The 12,123-nt window shown below is 34.7% G+C and overlaps 1 protein-coding gene across 1 annotated transcript; it reads right to left on the reverse strand.

The window, feature by feature from the left end:
• Positions 1-703: 703 nt before the first annotated feature.
• Positions 704-9,526, reverse strand: LOC136266354 (uncharacterized). The gene is made up of 8 exons (XM_066061374.1): positions 9,445-9,526; positions 8,929-9,041; positions 7,918-8,008; positions 7,340-7,639; positions 6,785-6,922; positions 4,125-4,532; positions 1,527-1,769; positions 704-1,125 (listed from the first exon to the last, which is right to left on the reverse strand). The coding sequence occupies exons 2-8, from the start codon at positions 9,022-9,024 to the stop codon at positions 1,007-1,009; spliced, it is 1,395 nt and encodes a 464-aa protein (XP_065917446.1). The 5' UTR covers positions 9,025-9,041; positions 9,445-9,526; the 3' UTR covers positions 704-1,006.
• Between the last annotated feature and the right edge of the window lie 2,597 nt (positions 9,527-12,123).

Here is a 12,123-nt window from a genome sequence, read left to right on the forward strand (position 1 = left end):
GTACCAATCAACATACATACATCCTCACGTAGTGGTCGCGTCATTTATTGTCTGCGGCGCGCGTTTCCCGCGCGACTGAGTCTTGATATGTAACTAGTTACATTTAAAAAGTAACTTGCCAAGTAATTACTCTAATAGAGCAACCAAAAGCTACAGCTTGTATAGTCACCATATTTGCCCTATAGTTAGCTATTATAGTACTTAGTAACTATTTGTAGTTTAAAGCATTGGATTCATTGTAATTGCTAACTAAAAATAGCCTAAAATCCAATCTCAGAACTTCTAAAATCTCAAAATTTTCCGGCGAAGTGTCATCAGATGCCTTATTTAGCTATACCAATTTTAAAAATTCTAGATCCGCCACTGAAACATGAATCCATTACAGTTATTCTCATTGTGGTGAAGACTAAAAAGGCTTGTGAAGGCTCATATTTGTGTTGTGAATTAGAATTTATTTAAAATTTTGTGAATTTAAAAATTTTATTATGTGCTAAGGTTTGTATTTGTGAATTTTAAATGTAGATAAAAACATTTTAAGGCTAAAATTTCCACTATTATAATAGCAACTTATACAATAAAATAAGTTCAAGAATAATCATTTTGCTTTATACCTTAACATCGATTAGTCCAACCAATGCATTAGTCCAACTAATGTAGCTATTGCAAATCACAAGTGCTGTATACAGATCACTAACAACAGATGTCAGAGAATTATTGTAGCCAATACATGACTGTTACTGGTTATAAATTTGTCATCACAACATACAAGTAGCTACACTGTATATTTAGATGATACATAAAACCTAAATGTTTGCCTAAATGTTTCTACAAAATGTTCAGTTAAATGTTCTTTTACAAATAATGTCAAGTTTCAGTAAAGTGTGCCACACTTTATAGGGAAAAATTCTCTTAATCTCTTCCATGTTCCACGAGGCTGTGGACAATTGTAGTAAAATCTACCATCTTTGTTTCTTTGTAGATTTAAAGCAGATGACACACAAGCTGGTTAACATTCACTAGACCTCCTCCTCATTATGTGAGCACAATCTTCTGTGTACATTTTAACCAGGTCAAAACATTCCTCACTTTGGAAACACAGTTTCTTAAGTTTTCTGCAGCTGTCACCTATTTGAAGATTTAAATGAGATAACTTTAATTTTGAGATGTTAAATGGTATGATAACCAGTTAGATATGTACACAGAAATACATACATATATAGTAAACATTTGACTTTAAGCAAGTCTCCCATTGTACAGTTTTAAAATAAGTTTAAAATGAAAACGATTACAAGTTTTAATTATGATGGACACAATCTATAAAGGCTATAGAACTACTAAAGGCATAACTACACTTTTAATATTATTGAAAATAAAGTTCACATTCGTGCACTTTAAAATTCCCTCTCCACACACATCCTGTGACAACAACACAACCTCCCAAGATAGTCATCTTGTTCTTTCAATTGACTATAACTACACTTCTTAAATAAAACTATTATAAGTACACAATACTACATTAAACTAACCAGAATAGATAACCTCAACACTGGCTGTATTAACAAATCCATTGTTTTCAACCATACAAGTGTAATTGCCAAAATCACTAAACTTGGTCAATGTCAAGTTGAACACTGGATCAGATGACACTACATTTCCTTGTGGATCAGTCCAGGTATAATTAACACTACGTGATCTACACACCAGTGATACTTCACCATCAAGTGAAACAGGGTCAACATCATCAACTGATACTTCCGGTGGATTGAATTCTATGATATATACCACACTAATTGTGCAGCATACACACAGAGCTCTTTTCATAATACATGTATATACACACAATTGATGGATGCCGGGCTATTTAAGAAATTGTTAGGTAGACATCGAATATAACAATCAGACATAAGTTATTAGCTACAAGTGTATAATGTCCATTGTGCATGCATAATTAATATATGCAACTACCATTAAGGTTTTCATCATTTTGATTGACTGCAGTAAGAGGCTAAGGGACATTAAATTCTTCAATAATTTAAGACGTAAAGATCTTACAACGTTAACTGAATTTAAAAGGTTCTGATATATTCTTTCTATCTTAATTTTTTATCTGCACGTATTATGTTAGTATCTCAGCAATTTCTATATACAGTACTAAAACACATTTGCCTGTTCTATTAGAGTGTATCTCAATCTATAATCTTTTGTTCTTGTTTTCTGTGGAATCCATATATGTTTACTTTAAACTATATACACTGGATCACACTATTCTTGTTACTCTCTGTACCTTGTGTTGTAAATCTTTGATTGTCTGGTATTCCTTCTGCAAGCTTAGCTAAAACTTCAAATGTCGGAGGGGATTCTGAAATTCCAAGAAACCCCTTTCTGCATCCCTGGGGTCTAGCTATGATTATTTAAAGCAAGGCTCTGTGTGACTTCTTAAAGCCAGGCACCCAGTTAATGTACACTGTACAGGATATCCTTTCATAAATGGGATATTAATTAACTTTATTAATTTAATGTTCCTGATTACAAATAAGACATACCATACAAAAATCAATCATTTTAGCTAATTCTTTAGTGTTTGTAAGGCCAGCAAAGTTGATTTACAGTTTATTGTCAAAGGTTTTTCAGAGAGAGGGCAGACATATTTCATTCTACATTATGAAGACTGAAATGTACTATAGCTATTTCATCAGTCATTGCTGAGCTGAATTTCAGTTAGATTTACCCACAAAACTATGTATACGTTTCATGATACAGTAATTAGCTTGTGGAATAGTCTATCACTAATATTTGACTGATCATATCAATAATATTGTGAAGTGATAATGCTGAGAATACAAATTTTGTGGGAGCTTGTGCCCATGCACATAACTACTTTTCCCACCCACTCCTTTGTATATGCTATATGTTTACTCTATTATTGTGAAAATATGTACACACTTCATTCAAAATATCAATAAAAATTTGGAGCAGCCTGGAATATACTATGTGGGCAGTGATGATAATCTGTAAATTAATTTTGCTGCCTAACATTACTATGATTGTTACTTTATACTTCATTACCATACTATTATGTTAACAAATTTAAATGACGTTTAAACATAGTTTATGGTGGGAGCAAACACCACACACACACACACTCTCATATTGCTAGCTGAAGGAGAGCATTATCTAGAAAAAGAGCATTATTTGGAGTAACAATGCATGTGCAGCAAGTAACACACGTCACCCTTCCCACCCTTCATGTACAATGATCAGCCGACATCCAAAATAGGCATACAATAATGTGTAAATTGCTAGTGGTATACCCACTGACCGTACATATATACGATAAAGAATTCACTGAGTTTCTGTTTGTGTATAGTAACAATACTTGTATGTATGTACACACGCCTTTCTATTGCAGGGCAAACTCAGTCTATATAGCATGACTCCTTTGCCAAAATACAACTTGCTTGTTATTTGTATTATAACTATATCATTCCCAACCATGTAGATTACAAATTTAACAATCGTGTATGTGTGTGTCATACCATGTGTGTGCTAAGTTTTTACAGTGTAATACAAAAACTAATATGGTCACACACATTAAGGAGACTTGAGTATAGGGTAATCACAAATGGGATAATCAGATACACACATCAAGGTTCACATACACCGTCTTCCTGCAACAGCTTACTTGGGTGAAAGATTCCACCCTCCTTCGGTGGTCCCCTTTCTGTGGCTTGAGTACAAAGAACTTGGTGAAGTGAAAACAATTCCCGACTTACTTATACCCAAGTATCTGTTGTCTCAAATTAAAGCCCATTTCATATTGGCGTCGAGTAAAGTTGGAGATTTATCCCAAAAGGCAGTCGAGACCCTGTACAGATACCAAACCACCCCCACAATCATTAGGTTGTGGGAGGAAAACAGTACTCAGGGAAACAGAGAGTGATAATCGAGAATAATAAGTGAGTGACCAACATTAATTTGATAGCAAACATTATCGCTGCAACAATTGTTGCTGACAGCAACTCTATGGTGTTGCCTTTTGAATACCCACAAACTATAACAGTTAGGACATACATTATAGGCATAAATACTTTAACATATAGTAATTGACAATTCATTCAACTTACTTTTTGCATGCAGTATTATATCATTTCTCTCATCTGAAACAATATTGCCATCTGAATAATATGCCCTTAACTGAAGATGGTGTGTTGTGACATCATCATCTGGATCAAATGCTTTATACAATAATATAATATTTACTGGAATGTTGTAGAGCATAGTATCATTGCTATATTCAAAATCAGTTACAATGTCAGTTAAGTCAAGACCTCTTTGAAATTTTGCAGCTTGATTTATAGAAAATTGTTCAACTTCAAACCCTTGATATAAAAATAGTCCAAAGTATGTAGCACTGTTAGGGTCTTCTACAGAAATTAGAATAGTGGCCAAAATTGTTCCAACCTTAGCACTAGCATCAACATCAAATTCATATTGTGTAGCATTCATCATATGGAGATATCCTCCTCTTAAATCTGAAGAGGAAAGAATAAAGACATTAAAGACAAATCTATAAGATACCAATAACAGAGCAAACAGTAGGAATGGGGTAATAAAATCCATCTCAATGTAATAAAATTTTTTGATATGGCAGTAGTGTCTGTATTTATTACATTATTAATATACTAAACAGTTGATGTAACATTTAGATAACTATACATGTTGAGACGATATAGAACAATATAGCTATATATAGTCATTAAATGGATTAAAAGGATATGCTCAATATGCAATGAGTTGATAGAGACATAGTAGCCAGTGGTGGATCCAGACTTTTTGGAAAGGGAGTCAAGGGACACAAAATGTTAGCATTTTTGGGTTAAAAATTCTATCTCAAATTGGGACTGCCGTAACTTGTATAACTATGACAGTGTACAATCCAGCTATAGTGGTGAAAATCTATATATGTGGATACCACAATAAGAGATAAATGGAAGATACAGGAGTATCATGGTCCAACTTGTCAACATTAGAATTTTGAAAAGATTCAAAATTTAACAGAAACAACAAACAAAGAAAAGTTACTGTGTAGCTGCAAGTGGCATGTGCTACTAATATTTCTGCAGCTAGTAACACAATAACACTGATATGTCAGGGGTGTATCCAGGATTTCTCCAAGGGGGTTTCCAGATGTGGTAGTAGCTATGCATATTGTAGTGATCCAAATAGCTACCTATATTCAAATTCTCCAGTTAAAACTCAAAATTTTATATTTCAAGCTAGCTAGTCTTGCATTTACATTATTCTTATACTTGCAATCTGTTATGGATACGATGTCCTATTAGAGTAATTTACTGCTCTATTATAATACATCTGACTGCTCTAATAGAGTATCTTGACCTTTATTAATGTTTCATTGTAGTTAAATCCATACTCTTGTTCTCCCTAAAAACTCTTTTGAACAAGTTTCGATTACATGCACTATAGTTCTTTTCTATTTCGTCTATTTGTGCAGCCTAACTATGATGGTTTACAATTTTGGTGTCCTTGCTGCAAGCACACTAGTTCAAATTTCAAAGGGGGTTTCCGGACCAAGTCCAGAACCCCAGTAAAAACCCCTAAATATTCCCCTGTATGTAGCACACATAACAGAAGTAGGGGAGCATCTTGTACAAGTGTGCCAGAAAGATTTTAGGAATAATAGGTTGTGGAAGCAACATAAGTTCAAGAAATAATTGCTACAAAATTATAAAGTTTTGCTTGCAGTGTAATGGAAAAATAATAATAACAGTGCAAGCATAAATCCAATTGAAAAGATCAAGATACTAAAGCAGTCAACTTCGAATCCACTATTCTAATATAGCAGTCACTTATATAAATGATGAGGGACGTCTTATTTTGTTAAGACAATTTGGTCTAGACACAGGGTTACCACGCACTGATACCTACAGGGTGAACAGTACAGGAGCCCTAGCAAGACTTACACTACTACATTACATAATTATAACATGCAGAAGAGTTCAGTTTAGGCAAACCGATAGATCCCAGTCCAGAGAGGCTCTAGAATTTATGAGCAGGAGACAGCAATACAATGCAAGTAGCCTGTTCAAACAGGGATCTTATAGTCTTCTTTGTCACTTCACAAGCACTGGCCACTTTGGCAATTGTGTCAAGCATAAAATGGCCTAAACAACCAATCTCAATAGAAATGAGATTAACAAATATGCCAGAAAGCTGAAAGTCATATTGTAAACAGCTATATCAACCTTCTTTCTGAGTTCCAGCAGCCAAAATATGTTGCTGAATAACCCTAGTTAATATGTTTGTGTATAGCACTAATTAGGAATAAGTTTGAGAATAGTAGGTTAATAAAAAATTGTTGGAAAGAATAATTGGATGATTTAAAAGCATATTACACTCTCCAATAAACAGAAATCAGCACAGTCTTCAATGTTGCACATTTTAATCAGCATAGCAATGGTATTGTAGTACAAAACAAATAATGAACTGTCATGATCACCAGTTGAGATATTCAAGTCATTAATGGCACAATTGGCTGAATTTTTTGAGGGGATCAAAAGCCCCTTTTAAAATCTGTCTCTGTTAATGTGTAACAGAAGATATTAACAATAATAATATCAAAACTAAGTACATACATAAGTTGGTTTTCAAGTCCGACCTAAAAGTTCCAGTGGCCTTCATATCACACTACATGTGTATCATAACTTGCATATAGCTAGGGAGTTTACCCTTTGTGTCTATATATAGCTATTACATGTAAACTCACTTGGCTCACACACCCTCAAATGTTTGTTGGTCACATCATCAACACTTCCAGTTACTACTCCAAATGTTCCTGGCGGACATGTCTCTACACACTCTCCTCTAGCACGATCCAGGTAGGTTGGATAGTCAGTACATCCGGCTGTAAAGGAAGTGTTAAGTTAATGATGTCAGTGGCCTTATTATTGAGATGGTCTCGTGACTGCAATAGGACACTAAGGACATCACAAAACCATTGCGTCAATCAGATTACATAAGTCATGCCAACTAAATGCATTTAATTGTGTTGATCTTTGATATCTACCTTCTTCACAGCATCAAGTTTTGAAGGTTGCACCCTTTTGTAAATCTCAATTATTAAGATTGTTTATCTGGTTACAGGTAGCTCTTAATATTATATAGTAGCCAAAAACTGGCTGCAATGATGTTAACATCAATCAACATTAATGGAAGTTTAACTCATTAAATTCAGTGAGATAGTTTGCACGTGCATGTGTTGTATGTAACATCGCAGTTAGAAACCATGAGATACCTTATTTACTCCAAAATGATAACTTACTAGTAACATTTTCTTGACACACCACAGCAGGACTTTTACCACAGTTGTAACCATCATGGCCACAATCTAGTATGTGTTTCTCATCTCCACGACAATAGTGACTAAGCTGTATCTTAGGAATCACATCATCTGCAGACCAACCAATACTTTTTACACCACCAGAATAACCAAGCTGTTTACAAAACACTTGTACAGAGCCTCTATCCCAAACACTGTGACAGAATCTTCTCCAGGTGCCATTGTAATAAACTTCAGCATATCCAACAGATGGTTTGGGTCCACCAGAAATACGAACTCTCTCTTTAGAATGATATACAACAATTAAACATCTTATATGTAATATATAACAAACAGATCATTTCAGATTTCACTAAACTAAGCTGGCTTATATTACAAGCACTCACTGTGTTGGCACAAATGATATTTTTACCAGAATGTAACAAACAAAGAATGCTAAGAATGATCGCATCACAACTTTTTAGCATGTATACAGCATTACAATTCTTAGTGGGTGTATGATAGTACATACATTCATGCATACATGTATTCTTTTATCATGAGTGATCATAGCAACATACCATTATGATCATTTCCATAGATAACAACTATTGCTTTTGCTTTAGATCCCAGCTTCACGCCATGTAATGTAATGTAGAACCTTTCTGTATCCTTTACAACAAAAAAAATATACCAATATGAGGAAGAAAACAAAACAAGGAAATTTTGACAGAAGAACCTTTTGATGCAGATTAAATGCTGGACTCATATGCCTACACACTAACTTTTAAAGAAACTAAAACTTTAGTAAATTAAAACTTTACTTAGACTGATGTGTCTGTCAACTTTTCTTCTCTCAAAATATCTTGCTGTATTATTAGTTTTTTTTTAACACTTCATCAGCTGACTCTGTGGATATTAGGGTCAGCGTTGAAACCGGGTCGGGTCATCCGGGTCATCCGGGTCACATTTTCTCCGGGTCATCCGGGTCTGACTCGGTTTACAATTTATCCGGGTCTGACCCGGATTGGATCACGTGAGAAACGAAATTGTTCGTTTGACGACGTGGAAACTTCTAAACGCTATCGCGTAGCTCTTTCGTGAGCCACGCCCACTTATCACATTACCAACATACGCGAGGGTAGCTATTGTCAGTAGATGAAGACCTTTTTTTTTTTTTTTTTGGTCTTCAACCTACAGATAGGCTAAAGTTGCAATATTTACTCAACACGAATCGAACGCTCAAAATGTAGACTCGTTCGCTCGCTCGAGACTAGCCGAAACACGTCTCGGCTTTAATTAATCCGGGTCAATCCGGGTCACATCCGGGTCACATCCGGGTCACATCGGGGTCTGACCCGGATTGCTATCCGGGTCAGTGGGTCATCCGGGTCTGACCCGGATTGCTATCCGGGTCAGTGGGTCATCCGGGTCAGCAGTAGTGACCCGGTTTCAACGTTGATTAGGGTAACATGTTGGTGACTGACTATCCCATTTTTATAGACCAACAAACACCAAGAGTTTATTTCAATTATTATACTACAGAGCACATAATATGAAGTTATAGATAACTGACATGTCAACAGAATTACCTCAGCAATGTCATCATCAATAATTTGTAGTAATATTGACTTTTGAGTTTCACTTGCTTCAAATTTCAGCACTCCAGAAGGATTGACAAAATCCATGTCAGCAGCTGAATCACCTGAAGAGATATACGTAGTCAGTGTCACACATAAAAATAAAATATGGTAGCTTAAAATCGTTCTTATTTATAACACTTTTGGTCAACAGACATGAAGGCAAACAAGATTACTGCATATTGTTTTTAGTTGCAAAGATACACATGCAAAACACGTGCATTTCATGTAGTAAGATTAGTAAAGCTAACCTTTGAGATGACACAGGATAAAAAAGGTGTTCAAGTGTTTGATTAAGCATTTTATATAGTTATGTGCATACTGTATGTAAGTAATAAGATACATGCATGTATGTAGCTACAATTCTATAAGAAACTTTCTACTGTATACTGTAGCTATATGTACACGTATGTACGAATTATGTACCAGTATACAGGTACATGTACCACAAGATAACACATAACTTACTTAAATAAGTAGTGTTGTAATGCACTACAAATTCTCCTGTGATATTACCAACTCTGTTGACTTTAATTTCAATGATTTCTGGTGTCTCCTAGCAAATACAAATACAACAATACGATGTACAACCACATGAAAAGTGATGAGATCACAATTGACAGCCAAGAAATGATATCAGTACTTTTAATGCAAAAAGTTTAAGTGCACATAAAGCACAGCAAGGCAACAACAACTTACTTCTCTATAAAACACAGCCATGCAACGGTCACAAGGTGTATCAAACTCAAAGAATCCATCTTCTGATGATGATACTAGCAAACTGAAGACACTGAGGTCTGTGATATAAATTTATTTATACAAAATTATCATTACACACTGAATACAGTTGTCAGTTGCGCTGCAACTATTTAAATAAGCATTATATGTACATTGCATGCATACGTAAACATGCTTGCTTGTACAAATGGGTGTGTGCAAAAACTTGTTGTTTGTTGTTTACATACACAGCCTGTTCGCATTGTTTCTTACTCAGTAATAAGCAAATAGTCAACTTTAACTTCGGGGTCATTATGGTGAATCCAAGGGTGAATCCGTGAATCAGCAAGCTTCTTGGGTATACGTAGTTGTACTCTAAAGTTGCCTCTCCTCTTTGCTGTCAGTGTAGAACTAACACTTTTTGTCTGACCACACTGACTGCAGAATATTTGGCAGCAGTTTTATAGCCACAACATACAGCAGAACAAAGAATGATGTTAACTTATGAACTAAGAAGTCTCTATCTGATTATTTGTCCTGCATGAAATCAGATTGCACATCACACTTAATTTACTGTATTAAATGATTTTAAACTGTGTGAAAGTGGTGTTTTCATTCTAAGTTTATGCTGTGATTGTGAACACATATAGTAAGCTACTGTATACTGTAGATGTTAAACTGTACGTATATGCTTACTGCCATGGTAGTCAAGACATGCATACATTATACATTGTATACATGTACTGTATACTTGTGCACATAATATACACATGCATATTTGCTGTCAAAAAGGTTATGTACCATCAAACATTATTGTAAATCGACTCTTGGCTTGCTAATCCCAGTGGAATAGCAATTCCAAAAACACTATTACATGCACATGTGTATATGCCCACGTGCATGCAACACAGACACACAAATATGCACACATCGTAATGCCACACATAATATATACAGGGGGTGTATTATGGACATCACAAATTGTGTCTCCTTAACTGGTAGTCACCTAACTGTGGCATCAATTTTTGCATGGATTGCATAATTTTTAATAATGGTTAACTGAGGAATCATGTGTGTGTAGTGTTCTTACATGTATATGACCTGGATCTCACCAATATAGGCACTTTGCTGATATGGTGTGGCAGTTTAGTGTAGTATACACTGATAGTGTTAGTTAAGGACTATAGTAACAATCATATGTAGTAATGAAGTCATAAACTATCACACTTAGTTATTTGAGCAGTATATGGTATGTCTCATGTTGTTGAAAAATATTTAAGTTGCAGTAATCACTATATTGTGAGGCTGAGAGGCTCCATGTAAAGTACTTTTGCATGATCACCCATGCAAGGTTTACTACCCATGATCTAAATCATCACAATAAAAGGTATGCCTTTCAATAATCATTAAAAGATTTGCTGCACTTTAATAATTACTCTTGCATGATTACTCATGCAAGACTTACTTCACAATGATCTGATTACTTGATCACTGATGTAAACTTAATATTTACAACTTGCAATTTTAATTATCATACTTTAGTTCCTCTGGTTCAGAACAATGGCACAATGTTTGGTTACAATGTATGTGCAAGCATAGCTTTCAATAGTACAGTAAACAGCAGTCGAATGCTTTGTGTCTAGTCAGTTACAAATTAACATCTGCTGGCACTTTGAACAGTCTAACTATTAGTTTACTAGTCTGCTGTATGTTTGATAACTATTAGTTTACTGGTTTGCTGTATGTTTGATATTAATTTTTACATGACTGCTCATGCAAGAGTGGCTTCCAGATGACCTATTCATTTTGATCAACTTTATGAGTATCTCAGAATAACTATGTAAATTCTTGTTTCAAATGTAAACCGGCTGCATATATATATATATATATTTAACTACAAACATATATCCTGATTGTATACAGGGTCACTGCTTTGAAAAACACTTCAAATGTGAATTCATCATTATCATTAGTGACTAATTATCATACAATATTCATAGTAACGAAATGTCACATATAGATGCAGGAGTACTATTATGAATTAAGGAGCAGGTCAATTTCAGTGAATTTATTTGCTGTAAGCATTAAATTTTGTTTCTTGTTACTATACTGTAACAGTGTAAGTTACAATATACTGCAGGTGTGTGCTCATAATGTGTTTTGTTTTATCGCCAAAATGCACATTTGTGTGATACACATCAAACAGCAATGCACATCATTAGTTCATCAGAAAGTGTAAGTGTTACATGAGCAAACATGCAAACATAATAGCAGCACAATACATCTATCACTGATTGTGCAGTAACAAACATACATCAACATTTTAAACCACACAATATTATTAGTTCTGGCTATAGCTATATGACTGTAGCAAGATTTACACAATGCTCATACTAATGCAGGATATATATATATATATATATAAAAGCA

The sequence above is a fragment of the Dysidea avara genome, chromosome 9, assembly GCF_963678975.1.
Source record: "Dysidea avara chromosome 9, odDysAvar1.4, whole genome shotgun sequence".
Classification (NCBI taxonomy): Eukaryota; Metazoa; Porifera; class Demospongiae; order Dictyoceratida; family Dysideidae; genus Dysidea; species Dysidea avara.

What these genes read in the sequence shown, in the direction of transcription:
- LOC136266354 (XM_066061374.1), bottom strand. Translation starts at nt 9,024, where the DNA reads ATGGATTTTGTCAATCCTTCTGGAGTGCTGAAATTTGAAGCAAGTGAA. An exon ending in CTATGGAAATGATCATAATG is followed by an intron (nt 7,640 to 7,917) that starts GTATGTTGCTAT and finishes ATCATTCTAAAG; the next exon opens with AGAGAGTTCGTATTTCTGGT. An exon ending in TGTTGAGGTTATCTATTCTG is followed by an intron (nt 1,126 to 1,526) that starts GTTAGTTTAATG and finishes ATCTTCAAATAG; the next exon opens with GTGACAGCTGCAGAAAACTT.